The sequence below is a fragment of the Montipora foliosa genome, chromosome 5, assembly GCF_036669935.1.
Source record: "Montipora foliosa isolate CH-2021 chromosome 5, ASM3666993v2, whole genome shotgun sequence".
NCBI classification, from domain to species: Eukaryota; Metazoa; Cnidaria; class Anthozoa; order Scleractinia; family Acroporidae; genus Montipora; species Montipora foliosa.
The window spans coordinates 32,643,032-32,657,468 of NC_090873.1; the positions used below are offsets into that span (position 1 = coordinate 32,643,032).

Below are 14,437 nucleotides of genomic sequence, written 5' to 3' on the forward strand. Positions count from 1 at the left end.
GATGGCTTTTTTTCTTTTCAGCACAGAAGACATCTGTGTATCTATTCTAAGGTTATTCCAAAGCAAAGCACTAAATTATGGTTTTTCAAAATGTGTGAAATTATTTGCTTTAATTTTGATTTTTTATAAGGACAAGGATTAGTTCATGCGGGGAGGATTAGATAAGTTCATAATTATTTTTTTGTCAAAAAAAGCCTAAAAATTCAACCTGTTTCCTTAGCTTTGAGGTACAATTTGAGGAACACAAAAAGTACTTTTTCTAGCTCAGCATAGAACCATTAATTAAAGTTTGCTAAACTTCCTTCTAAGCGTTCAAAGTTCAGGAAAAGTGATGATCAGTCTAAAATGCTCAATATTGAGCAACAGATCTAAATGTAAATGATTTATTTATTTATCAGGTTACCCAAAATATTTATGTTTAGTAAATCTGTTCATGTGTGTGCAGGTTAAGTTATTAAGTTACTAGATACATGTACATGTCAACCTGTGCAGCTTTTAGTATCCATGTTGTTGTACTAATTAATGTTATTGAAAGGATGGTTATTTTATATTCACAACACTAGAGGGAGTATGTTGGAACAGTTTAAACTTAAACTGAAGGCAAAATCTAAGAGTTTTTGGATGATACAACACTAAAATTAAAAGTGACTTATTTTCATTCGCAACCTACTGTAGCTTATTCAATGTTGGTAATGAGTGCATGTTCTTGTTAGTTTTGCAATTATGAATCATTTTAATGATTCAGAACAAGTCCTTTAATCTATTACAAGAAAATTCAGGGCCAGTAGTTTACAATATTGAAGTATAAGGGCTTTTTGCAAAAGAAGATAATTTTTCAGGGATTGTCTTGTGAAAAACATGAACAAAATAATTTGGTCTAGACAGTTCTTGTTTTCTGTGTTAATATCAACACTTGTTGCAATTAGTACTCTTTATTCGGACCTTGAGACTCTAATCAAGTTTAACTACAATCATACATGTAGGCAAAAGTAGTTGGGAAGGTTATGTAAATGAACCGCATCAGAGCTGTGCTTCAACCCACTTCTGTTAAAGTGCAAAAGAAATAGTTTCACCTTCTCTTATATAGCCCCCCTGTCCCCCCTATTCAATGTTGGAAGGTAACACAACAATTTCCCACTAAAACCATTCAGTTTTGCACGACATTGAATAGGGGGAGGGGAGAGACGCAATGAAGACGTCAAAAGTGCTGACCTTCCCAAGGGTTTTGTCAATGATTGTAGGTTTGGCTCTGAGGCAGTAGCAGTTTGGTGTTTTTAGGCTAATAATTCATTTATGATCCTTCTAAAAACTGTCTTGGTTTTCTAATTTACCCCCATAAAGTGCCCTTTAATATTATTATCTTCATAACCAAGGACATGTCATAATCCTATTGTTTTGGTCTGCTAATAATAATATGACATCAAGTGAAGCTATGATCTTCGCAGTTATGAACGCAATTTTTATAATTGCGTAGAGAAGCCTGAAAAATTCAGGACTTCAACGGGGTTTGAACCCGTGACCTGGCGATTCCGGTGCGACACTCTATCCAAATGACCAGCTCCCAACGTCAGTGGCTTCATAGCTCAGTTTGGTTTGGCTAGCTGAAATCAAATCTACGTTGTATGGCGCGCCACCCTTGTGAGATTCAGCATGCACACTGTTGTAAAAGCCAATCAAAGCAGAGCTATCTTAATTAGCCTCAAGGGAAGGGTGATCATACTTTTTGCAGAAAAACTTGTTTCAGAAAATAAATTAACTGAGGAAAGGGTTGACTCAAGGAATTAGTGGAGGTATAGGCTCCCCTTGATGAGCCCTCGTCTAAACTTTATTTTTGCCTTGAACATAACAATTTAGAACACTACAACTCAAAGATGTTTTGCTCAAATGCAAACAAATTGTAACAGTGGCTAGATGAACTAATTCCCAATAAAACCATGTTGGGAAATTTCACTTCAAGTGGATGAGTGTGTTTTCTTTTTGCTATTGCCTTCCCAATGCTGTTTTCCATATTGAACTAATTAAAAGTACATGTAGTTAATAAACTGATAGCCTAAGATGAAAATGACTTGGAATGCCACTGACAGTTGAAATGTGTTAAAGTGATCACCCTTTTTATTTGATATAAAGCTATTGATACTTAACAGAATAATTTCATTTTCTCACAGATTTCTCAAGGGTTTGAATATTATATTTTACAGCATAGAGGTATCCCATATTGCAATATACCATGTTACAGTTTATTGTTCGGTCCTGGTGGTTATGGGAGAGGAGGAACAGAATCTTACCAGTACTTTGATGAGAAACTTACTCCGGCAGAATTGGATGCTTTGAGGTTTGACATGCTTACATGTATATTTAGTTTATAACAATACTATTTATGCCACTAATAATTATTATGTGTAAACATGCATTGATTATGCAGAAATTACACTGGATTATGCAGAAATTTAAACAATTTATAGAACTAAATTTTTAAATAATTTAGGCCCATCCAAATGTATTTACATGCTTATAGTAAATCAGGGCTCAAAATTGCGACCAATACAGTCGCATTTGTGACTGAATTTTTTCCCATGGTGATTAAGATATCTGGAGGATTCACCAATTTGCGACCACATTTCACTGTTAAAATAAAAGGGTTAGCAATTGGCATTTTACCAAAACTTTTGCTGAAAGAAATAAAGCGATTAAAAAAAAAAAGTTTCATGTCATAAATTTAGTTTCAATTTGGAGATTTGGAGCAAAATTGTAATGTGGTTGGACCACAATCCGTTCTCTTGATCATTCACCATTTTCAGCGGTTTTTTACACATACGTACATGTGCTCCTATTTTGTTTTGTAAAACTTCATTGCAATGATCGCAGTATGATTGTCCCTACTTTTACAAATGATGCAATTCAGTTTGTGACTATAACTTGTGGCTAACTTTTCATATCTTGTGGCATCTTTTATTTAAAATTTCGAGCCTATAATGGTATGTTGTAAAAACGGTTTAACTACTGTACAGTCCAGGCTCATTGCCAAAAAATGCCTGGACACTGCTTATGAACTTTCAGGGTGCAAACAAAATGATGTGTTTTCTTCAATGTTCAGGAAAATATGCGTTACAAAATAGTCAATCTCTTTGGCTTTTATGTTTGTGAGAATGGTAAGCAGCTGCTTTATCACTAATATCAGGCATTTCTTCTGTTTTATGCGGAAAATAATTATCGTAATTATGCGGATCCCCATCGCCGCATCCTATCAGATGCCGTGCTAAGTAAACTGACTAAATGAACCGACCTGAACTGAACTGAACTGGACATTTTTAGTGATTAGCTAATTAATGTGGTTGAAAAATCTGAGTGAAATCCAGCACTTGTTTACACATGTTAATACCTGTGTTGTCTAAAAATTTGTATTTCTTGCAGAAATGAGATTATTCCCAAACTAAAAGAGTATAACATGTTTTTTGAGGGAAGGAAAGCCTTGCAGTTAACAAGTAAAGAGGTAGGTTGCAAATTGCTTGCTGATCAGTTTTTTTACTCTTACGTTACCATTGACAGTGCTCATGTGATCACATAGGTTGGAGTAAACTTGATGATTAAAATAATATTGATTTTTATTCCCCGATATTCACTTCGCCTGAGGTGAATTATTATTGTTTTAGTTGATTATATGAAAAATGTGCATTTTCTTTAAGAATATGTATTATTATTGTGCAATAATCACCTCAACTTCAACCAATCAGCGCAGAGAATTTTTGATAATGACCTATGTTATTGTACTTAACATGTATAGTGACTGGCGTTGGTGATCTTTTGTACGTGTATAAATACAGGTCGGTGGCAGAATTATCATGGAAGGAGTTCTTAAAGTTTATTGGGGATTGAAGATACCCGTCACTCTTGCGAGCCATAACTTGTCTTATTGGAGGAAACGCAATCTTAAAGAGCAGAATGGGATTTTAAAGAACACGTCAGTCAAAAACAAGGATACAATAGTGAGAAATGTTTCAAATTTCTGCTTTATGTTTATCCTTTCTTTGACCTTTCACAGTAAAGCAATAAAAATTATATGCAATTTTCTATTGCCTGTCAATATGCAGTCACTCTGTACATGGCATCTGACAGGATGCGGGGATGTGGATCCGCATAATTCCCTAAAATCTGCATCCTCCGCATAATTACAATATTTTCTGTATAAAACAGAAGAAATGGCTGATATTAGTGATAAAGCAACTGTTTACCACCCTCACAAACATAAAGGTCAAAGAGGTTAACTATTATGAAATGCTTATTTTCCTGAACATTGAACAAAACATGCCATTTCGTTCGCAAGCTGAAAGGTCGTAAGCAGTTTCCACGCATTTTTCAGCAATGTGCCTGGACTCTAGTTAAACGGTTTTCATAACATACCCTAGGCTCGAAATTTAAAAAAAGATATGATAAGATATGAAAATTTAGCCGCAAGTAAGCTAGTCATAGTTGCAAATTAAATTGCATCATTTGAAAAAGTAGGGACAATCATTGAGATGAAAATAGGAGCCCGCCATTTGTATATGTAAAACCCATTGAAAATGGTGAATGATTGAGGGCATGGATATTTTTTTAATTGCTTTATTAATTTTAGCAAACGTTTCGGCAAAATTCCAATTGCTAACCCTTTTATTTTAACGGTGAGAGGACAATGTATGAAAGACATACATTTAAACTGCTGAAAAAAATTCATTACTTTCCAGAACCCTTTCATTTGAAAATGCCCTCTTTTTAAGATGTGCAGTGTAATTCTGCCTCAGAATAGTGTGTTGCAAAAATTATTGTTCAAGAATGAAAGTGTTGATATTGGTACGATGATATTTCTGTTTGTTGCCATCTAATATTATCACACTGTCCTTAATGTTTACTCATATTTAAAAAATGTTGGCCTGCTCTTTATTTACTGTAATAGTAATGAGCGCTTGATATCAATAACTTGTTTTTCCTTAATAGGGTCGAGGGAGAACAAGTAGTCTAGAGAAGATTCTTGCCAGACGACGGATCACTGTTAACAATAGGAATATACCAGATGCTGGAGACCAGAGAACAATTCTTGATTTCACTGTGCAGGTGAGGTTGATGCTAAAGGGACTTCCTGATACCTTCCCTGAATGTGGATAGCAGCTTATGCCATTTAACAGACTTGCTGCAGCATTTCCTTGCTGTGGGAATCTTCTTGGAGTTTTTGGAGATCTTTGAGGACTGTTCTTCATCTTACATTTACATGTACATGTATATGTTTGGACAAGGGTTAAGAATGTGTACAAACTATTAGTTCTTCACGGTCCTCAAAAACTTTTCATGCATCGTTACCTATGGAGCTGAGATTGTGGAAGATCCCTTTTGAACTACCGTACTTATTCAGCTATAAGCCGAGCGATTTTTACACAAATCCTCACTCAATTTGGGCAAATTTGAAGCCGTAGAAGGGGTCTCGGCTTATAGCCAAGTATTTTTGGTAAAAAGAATTTTCTCAGCAAATTAAAACAGTAAGAAATGAACGTGTATTCACTTACAAGCCGAACTAAATTAGTTGTAAAATCAAGAGAAGTTGTTGTTTCGATGTTGTTGGTGTAATATGGACTTTTATTACTTGGTGGCTCGTAAAGCTAAAAGGAGGCGTTCGTGTTGTTGTGTGATTGGGATCGATCTTATTGCTCATCTTTTTCCTCGCTGTCTGTCTCGAATTCGTCGTCCATTTCCTCGTCTTCACTTTCTTTTTGTTCTGGAATATTCTCGTCGAAGACTGCATCGTCTTCTGTGCCGTCGAGTGCGTTATAGAGGTGCCACAAGTCTTAAACGACCGCCTCACCATCTCCTTGGGAATGTCGCGCCAAGCCTGGTTTACCCAGCAAAGGAACGAGGAGCCTGGGAATGAGATTGCACCATCACAGATCGTGTAAACAAGCTTGTCACAGACAAAAACGCAAGTGGATTTCTTCTTGTAGCGACATTTTCCAAGCAAAAAACCGTATGCATTAAAGGGAAAGTCTTACCTTGAATTCTTTGCTCTGAAAACCCGTTGAACAGATTTGCCTTATATTTCCTCCAGCGACGGAACCATGGACTCGCTGATGCCGTATTCTCCAGCGATCTTGGAGTTATTTTCTACAGCTTCTGCTTCGGCGACTATTTTAAGTTTAAAGGCGAGGTTGTAAGGTTTCCAGTCGGATAACTTTTTATAAAACGCTTCGCTTGTACGAAGACACGTTTCCTGTGAGGTCAGAAATTGTTTAATAATATTCGTCACCTCACGATCACGTTGCTTGTTTGTTTCTTATCTTTCGTGTTCATTTGATTGCTTTGAGTATAATTTTTCAGTCAATGTCAATTTGTATTTTAAATTACGAAAATTCCATAGTCGATAATACACATCAAGACCTAAAATGGGTCTCGGCTTATAGCCGAGTATTATGCATTTACAATTCGTGTCAATCAAGTTGACTTTTTCCGTAAGAAGTTTGGGGTCTCGGCTTATAGCCGAGATCGGCTTGTAGCCGAATAAGTACGGTAAGTACAACATCTCTTTGGTTTTACCAAAAATTCTGTTTTCATTTTAACATCGCATCAGTCTATGACATGGTTTGGTACAGTTAAAACTAAAATTAATTATGGTTTGAGTGGTGGGTAATTTCATAGGTTACCTGTACAAGTTTATTTGCCCTGGGTTTTTATTTTTGTGACTTTTGACTTACTTTAAAACTGCACTGTTGCTGGCAATAGGCTTTAGTTTGTACCCATCTAATTCTCTTCCTGACATTCCCAAGAAAAGTAGGGGGCACAATGCATTCATTTGTAGTTGTTAAATAATTACAGCATCAGGTACACATGAGATCTAACTTTATGGTTTTGTATCAGTCTGCAGAAGGTCGCACAACATTTACTCCACCTTATGGCACCTCAACAAACCTGCGAGTTACAAGCAGAACCAGAACAAGAGAGGTTGTAAAAATGCTGATGACTAAATTCCAGGTAAATTGCCAATCTACAAAGAGTGCATGTAAGAGGAATTTTTAAGGGAACCTCCACTAAAACGAAAAAAATAAACGGTAACTTTAAATCACAAAACATAATGTTTACAATTAAAATTGTTCAAACAATTTTCCAATGAAAGGGTTTGTATTCGAGAAAAATGAATTTCAAAAACGCTTGTTTTGGCTTTCATTTTTCTCGGCGCCGCCATCTTGAATAATTGTGACAAGTCGTGGTCGCCCTTTTGTTCCAGAACAAAGGCTCTTTGAGTCAGAACAATAGGGCAACCATGACACATCACAATTATTCAAGATGGCAGTGCCAGGGAAATTTGAAAGCCAATTAATATTTTTTTTGGGAAAAAGTTTGAACAATTTTAATTGTTAACGTTATGCTTGGTGGCTTAAACTTATTTTTTTGTTTTAGTGGAGGTTCCCTTTAACGAGACAAATAAGTTGATGTAGAGGTTGTTAACCCATTGATTCCTGGACCACCCTGCATTGACAAGTAAAATCTTCTCTGATTAAACAGAGTAAAGGCTCTCGCCTAGAAGGTAACGGGTTAATGTTGCGCAGCCTTAGATTAAGGACAGTTGCTGAAAATCAAATGTTTGATCTTAAGTGAAAGGCTGTAATGCAATTGCCTTTGTACAGTGTAGGCAATACTTTTTTACATTATATGCCACATTATACGTCATTATATGTTTTTTGCATTATATGTCACCAAAGAGATCTAAATTACCTTGTGAATTTCCTAACCCTTGGATTTGGTCAACACACAAAAAAGACTTTTTAACCTTTCAGAAATCTGGTGCTGTTTTAGAGTTGACTTTTTGCAGTGATTTGACACAATCTTAGCTCTTCAATAATAAAGATTTTAGGATGTGAATTGTCAATGTGGTGTTTTCTTTTTCAGATCACTGATTCACCCCAAAACTTTAATCTCTATGTTGTTTATGACAATGGATGTAAGTTGTAAAGTTGTAAAAATATAGATTTATACCTTGAAAGATTTTGAATAACCCTTTGCTTCAAGTAGTCTCATAGGGTTGTTGGAAGAAAAGAAAATTAAAGAGAATTAATCCCAACATTTCTAATGAATGTGGAAATTGCAGCAGACAAAACGAATGGTTCAATTGGGCATTATTTCATAATGCCAGGAAGTTACCAAACTGCTTTTTACTGGATATGAAAAATTCACTTCAAAGCAGTTACGTAGTGTATTTATACACATTGATTATTTTGCTGAGAAATAACTTTGTGGGTCTTCAGATATTCCTACCTGCCCTCCAAACATTACTAATGAGCAAACGTTTGTAAAACAAGGAAAGGAAAGGAAAGGAACTTTATTTAAGTGTCTAGTCGTTCTAGTGCTGGAGCACTAATTGGGGACACTGTAAACTGAAATTAACAATTAAAGCAAATCAAGTCAAATGTTTGGTTTTTGAGGGGAAACCAGAGTACCCGGAGAAAACCTCTTGTTGAAGAGTAGAGAACCAATAAACTCAACCCACATATGAGGCCGAGTCTGGGAATCGAACCCGGGCCACATTGGTGGGAGGCGAGTGCTCTCACCACTGCGCTATCCGTGCACCCCTGATCAAAACTTGTTAAACATTTCATCAGGGGTGGCCAGGGCCTTGTTTCTCATAAGTTCACACAACCTTTCCTAGCCCAAAAAGTGATTTGTGAACCCGCCATCTTCTCGTTTTAAAAAGCAGATTTTTTTAGTATATTTTCATGATTACTAAAGGCGAACTGATTGTAAAATTTGATGTCCTAAATCTTTCCCTTCTTAAGACACAGAGGGAATTCTGACACGTGAACAAAGCCCGAAATTTGTTGCGGGACATGCGCGAAACAGGCCCCAGGTTCCCACGCAAGTAGTGTACAATAGGAGGTTGATGTGAAGGCAATATTGGCGGTGTAGCTTGGAATTGGTTTACATTTCTCTTTGTATCCTGATGATTCACTTTATGAACTAAATGCAATAGACAGATCATATACTGTACAATGAAGTTTAGAATCTTTAACACCTTCACTACTGGACAACCCCCCACCCCCTATCAATGAGTAAAATCGTCTGGCATTAGACATTAGACACAGTTTAGGATGGAATGGATTGATAATGATTATTACATCTGTATGTGTAGTGTGACCCCATCTTAAACAAAAAAAGATCTTTCAGTGTTACATTTGAGGCTATTGTGGTTGAAAAGAAGAACGAAATCACGATAACGCTTTTTTACTCTATCTTGCTCCTGACACACACATATCTGAAGACACAAGTAATAAAAATTATGTAGAGGATATTACATGGCTGCCCTGAGATATGAAATTTCTCTTCTTCGCTGCGCTCACTCGTGAAATATTTTTTAACAGGAGAAGAGAAATTTCGTATTTCCAAACGGTCATGTAATGTTCTGTTTATTATATAAACACTGATTAAATACCAAACCATTTCACTTTAATTTTTTTTTTGTAGTCTTAATGTAAAACAATGGCGCAATTTATTATGTGATCTTTTCACGTGTGCAGATAACATACTGTGTGTTATTTTCATGTGTTAAGATATCATGTTTTCACGCGAAAGCTCACCTGGTATTTCATCGGAGTGTATATGATAAAGTGCAATTTTGTATCATCCAGAAGGTCATTGATTTTATTGAGTTTATAAGCAAGTTTTAAAACTTATAAGACACAATGTGACCACTCATCTTTACACGCAGTTGCTTTCTTTTCACTTTTTTAGCAATCCGGCAGTTACAAAAAGAGGAGTTTCCGTTGCATGTGCGTCTACTACTTGGCCCCAGTGAGGTATATGTTCATTAATATAATAAGCTCAATAATGCTCAGATTTTGAATGTTTCTTACCTAAGGTCTGTTAGAGGACGTGTGCATAGCTGATGTCATCATCAAAAACATTGAATTCTTTATTATATAGAACAAAAAAATAGATTCCATTTTGTCAGGCGTCTGTTCAGTAATAGATCACAGATGACGTCAAAATGTGGTAAGAACAAAAAACTGGCACACGAGGCGATAGCCGAGTGTGTCGCTGATGTTCTTACCACATTTTGAAGTCTTCTGTGATCTATTACTGAACAGATGCACGGCAACATGGAATCAATTTGTTTTATATAATAAATAATTAAACTTTATTGGCATAAAAGCTGATGGTGACATGAATCGTGCGTCAGTCCACTAATAGATCATAGGCAGGAACCAATCAAACTGCGAGAATAACTTGCGTTATTATATAAGACAATATTATTGCTTATTCGGAAATTGTGTTATTGAAATCACAATGGATCGAAAAATCAACTCTCTCAAATTCTGAAATGGCCAGAGAGCTATGAGATGCATGTTCTTGTTTGCTGCGAGTACATGTTTGAGCAAGAAAACACAAGTTACGTTATGAGAGTGAAAAGTCTGACTTCTTTGTTTGTAGGAAGCCGCAAAGATTTTTGTGATGGAAGCTGATGACACAAACAACATTTCTCATGAGGTAACAAAAGTGTTTGCAGCATTGTAGAGGTGCAAGAGTATAGTCTCTGAGTGTTTTGATTTGCAAAGATGGTATTTCTCAGCAACTCATTGCATTGCAGGGATTAATTTGAAGTTTCAACACTTTTGAGAAGTTTGCTGGACTTTGGAGCTCATTAAAATCAAGGATAATGACAAACGTTATTGGAACATTATCTACAAATACAAACAAATTTTGCGTTGTAAATTGACTTGCTGTAGCAATCATTATAACTCATTCCCTTGATATTTGTTCTGGCGTTATAAGAGAGAACGGAAAATCTCTCATTGTGTACTACTCCACAAACCACATTCCATGTAGCACGTAATTAAGTTGCTTGCATGGCATGCAGATCTTCTATTGGGTAAAGACTTGTTTCCACATCTCAAAGTGCCCTTGGACGTGAGGTGCTTGGGGATGAAATTAAATCACTGGAATCGCAATGCTAACAATTAAGCCTAAATATTGTTTTAGGCCTAAGGTTAGCATTTCTAAGGGGTTTGGGCTTTTTCAACAGTTACAATATAACCTCAGTCTGCATTTTACACTGACCGATTCCAGTGATTTAATTTCATTCCCAGGCACCTCACGTCCAAGGGCACTTTGAGATATGGAAACAAGTCTTTACCAGAAGAGCGTTTTCACGTGACGTCACGGCGGCCATGTTGGTGTTCCAAAACAATGGAACGGCGGCCTTGATGGTGTTCCTAAGAGAGCTCTATTATCGTGCAAACGTTTCCTTTTGTTTCGATGAAAAAATGAGGTTACTGTTCGCGCGAGTAAAAAAACTCCATTTGAGCTCAGTGGCATTTTCCTATTTGACAACATTGGTGCGTAAGTTTCCATTGTCTGAAGATGTCTTGAAGAGATACCAAGCAGCTCCCTTCTTAATTTCATTGGATTGTTATAGGAAATGGCCCCATTTTTTTCTTCTTTTTTTCTTGCCGGCCATACAACCGCATAGATTGAAGTTCTTGACTTCGTATTTTTTGTGTCCCCTCTAGGTTGCACAGTACATCCATTTTGCGACACCTGTATTACAAGCTTTCCTTGATAAATACCAAGAAGAAGAGGACAGGGAGGTTGAAAGAATAAAGCAAAAGTATGAAGACACAATTCTTGTTTTCGCAAATCAATTTTAAAATCTGGTTTAACAACTTCTCCATCCACTGAAAACTATGTCCCCTTGTTATAGGAATGTATAGTGCGAGACATTTGTTCAGAGTTACATCCTTAGCAATCTTGATCTTTCCAATTACGTAAAACGCATTTTCTTAGCAACCTCATCGAAAGTGTACCCAAGGGCGTTTTCTTTGAATTTGTAATCGAGTGTCGAAAGTAATTAGCGAATTCTCTGGTTTATGATTACTTCACTCAGTGATTGGTTCAAAGTTCTCGCGCCACTTTTTCAACCCATCAGAAGTGAAACCAAAACCAATCGTGGCTCGCGCATGCACATTTTCCCGCGCTTTGTGTCGGCTACGTGTAATTACTTCGAGTTTTGATTGGTTTATTGGATTGTCTCCGTCCTTTTTGATTGACCAAAGTAGTTACTTTGGTTTTGGTTTTACGACACGCGATTGAAAGTCGCTCTACAACGAGTATTTAACAGTGAAGATTGAAATTATATTATACAACGAGGGCGAGAGTGACTAGTGTTGATATCCGCGTGTCCAACACCTTTAAGGAGGCTCGAAAGGTTTTTTTGTTGCTGTAGTTTGTGAAACGATGAAAGATACCAAAGAAGTATATTTCATAGTGTAGGCAAACTAAAAATATCTTTGCAAATCTATTATTGGGTAATACTTTAAAGGCACGTATAACGTCATATCGATTACCATGGCAACACGCCAGGTCCACAAAAAGGCCCTCTAAATTTCAGTTTTCGAAAACTTTTTTATTCTTTGTTGGAAATCTCCCTAAATTCTTTAACTTCTTAGAGAGTATGACAAAAAGTTATCGAGTAGAATTTAAGATACAGCGAAAAAGGCGTTTTATAGTTTACAGAAAATTGTACTAGATAACTTTCCCCGAAACTTTTTATTCGAAGTGCCATCGTGAATGATACCTGCACTTTTTCGGCAGGTTTTATTTCCGGTTCGCGCGGTTGAAAGAAATACGGTACCAATTGACTCCCAGGGGTTCCCCATTGACGAGTAAAATCGTCTGGCGTTAGACAGAGTAAAATACTGAGACTGGCCGGGTTAGACCGGTTTGGTTAAACCAATACAGGTTCAACCAGTGAAGATCCATTGAAATTAGACTGGAATGAGTTGATGATGAAGGCCCGTGCAGATTTATAACAATGGGTTTCCTTCAGAACTTTCACAATGTACACTGTACTTGCCAATTTGATTTTTAAACTCTCCTTTTGCATTGTCTTTTCAGTTATATGCTGTATCGAGAGAAGTTAAAAGAGAGATTGGCAGAAATCTCCACTGCTGTATAACCAAACTATAAACAGGCAAAGGAACGGATAGTTATTTTTTAATTTAATTATTAACTTATTAATACAGCTAAATATTTATCTGTAACTTTAAAACCGGCTCTACATATAAAGTTGGCAGTTTTGACGTTTGATAGTTTTCTCTGTCTGTTATGGAAGTTCCTTATCAAAGTTTTTTGACCCAAATTTAGACAATAATAATTATTGTAAATCGTTGACAGCATTGTTGGTTAAAGTTCATGTCTCAGTGGTGTTAGAGTAAAAAGCCCAACTGTTTGATACGAAAATTTACTGTTAGTGATCTGTACCAAATTTCTCCGCACATAGTCTTGGTTTATTGAAACATGCTGGTCACATTAAAATGAAGATTATTACTGGCCCCTTTCCTTTTTCTTCAGAATTTTAACTGGTCTATTAAAACTGTAAGCAGGAGATTATGTATTAACCTCGTTCCACCCGTGAAAGAAAGACCTGATATCGAGGTTGAATGTGTTTAGGTATTTACCAGCGTTAGTTGTGGGTGCGTGAACGACGTAAACCCATACATCTCCCCTGAAATTTTAAATCAATATTTGATGTAGTTGGTCAATTACTAGTTTACTAATTATATTAATTAATGCAAGCATTTGAACTTTATCGGTACTTGCAGGTCATTTCGGTTTTAATTTCAGTCATGATGCAGCTGATGCAATACCTTTCGTGATTGGTTTAGAAAAAAATAGGCGCAAAAAATGTACAACGAAATAATTTAGGCCTAACCCTAACTACAACAGAGTTCTGTTGTGTACCGATCCGTTGAAATTAGTAGTTGTAAAGAGCTGCGCGATATTCCACCAATTCTTAATATGTTGTTAATGTGAGGTTTAAGAGAGAAAGGCTTTCTTACTGCAGTGCCACTGTGACAAGCTACTCCTGATGAAGGCTCGTAATTCTGACCGAAAATTGTTTTAGAATGGTGGTGTTTCCAATCACTGGCACTATAGGAGATTTTCACGTGACGTCATCGCAGCCATTTTGGTGGACGAAAACAAAAGATCTCTCATTAGCTTCTTTTCTTCGTTCACCAGAAGTCGTACATTCCTCAATTGTTATTGGCGTCTCCAGAGGTTGGTTGAAAACGTCCTATTTTTCAAAAAAATTGTTGCATCCTTGTTATGGGCCGGCGCAGCTACTTAATTAAGGCAATGGACCCTCTTTAGCTTGTACGTTTTGTTTTTCCATTTCAGACCACGTGATATTCCCAAGGGAATTTTCCTTTTTGTTTTTCATAAATTATGCATACATATGCACGTGCATTTGAAAGAAACTGTTCCCTAAAGTAAATTGTGAAAACAAAATGAACAAGCTAAAGAGGTCCATTGAAAGAATTTATTAGTTTCTGTAAGTTAAATGAAATAGAAAAAAATTATAACGTGTACAAATTTCCTGTACATAATTATACTCATTGTAAAGAAATAAAATACGTTTTTATGGAGT

The 14,437-nt window shown here is 36.4% G+C and overlaps 1 protein-coding gene across 5 annotated transcripts in view; it reads left to right on the top strand.

The window, feature by feature from the left end:
• Positions 1 to 14,437, top strand: part of LOC138003973 (ras association domain-containing protein 2-like) — a 35,878-nt gene extending 21,441 nt beyond the window's left edge. For 3 of the 5 annotated variants that reach the window (XM_068850317.1, XM_068850315.1, XM_068850319.1), the window contains 10 exons: positions 2,199 to 2,332; positions 3,412 to 3,490; positions 3,822 to 3,983; positions 4,972 to 5,088; positions 6,877 to 6,990; positions 7,906 to 7,957; positions 9,742 to 9,806; positions 10,441 to 10,497; positions 11,520 to 11,617; positions 12,904 to 14,437. In XM_068850317.1, coding sequence (XP_068706418.1) covers positions 2,199 to 2,332; positions 3,412 to 3,490; positions 3,822 to 3,983; positions 4,972 to 5,088; positions 6,877 to 6,990; positions 7,906 to 7,957; positions 9,742 to 9,806; positions 10,441 to 10,497; positions 11,520 to 11,617; positions 12,904 to 12,964 — 939 coding nt within the window. In that variant the 3' untranslated portion in view covers positions 12,965 to 14,437. The remainder of the gene's footprint in view (positions 1 to 2,198; positions 2,333 to 3,411; positions 3,491 to 3,821; positions 3,984 to 4,971; positions 5,089 to 6,876; positions 6,991 to 7,905; positions 7,958 to 9,741; positions 9,807 to 10,440; positions 10,498 to 11,519; positions 11,618 to 12,903) is intronic. The other 2 variants (XM_068850318.1, XM_068850316.1) reach the window with 1 other exon arrangement.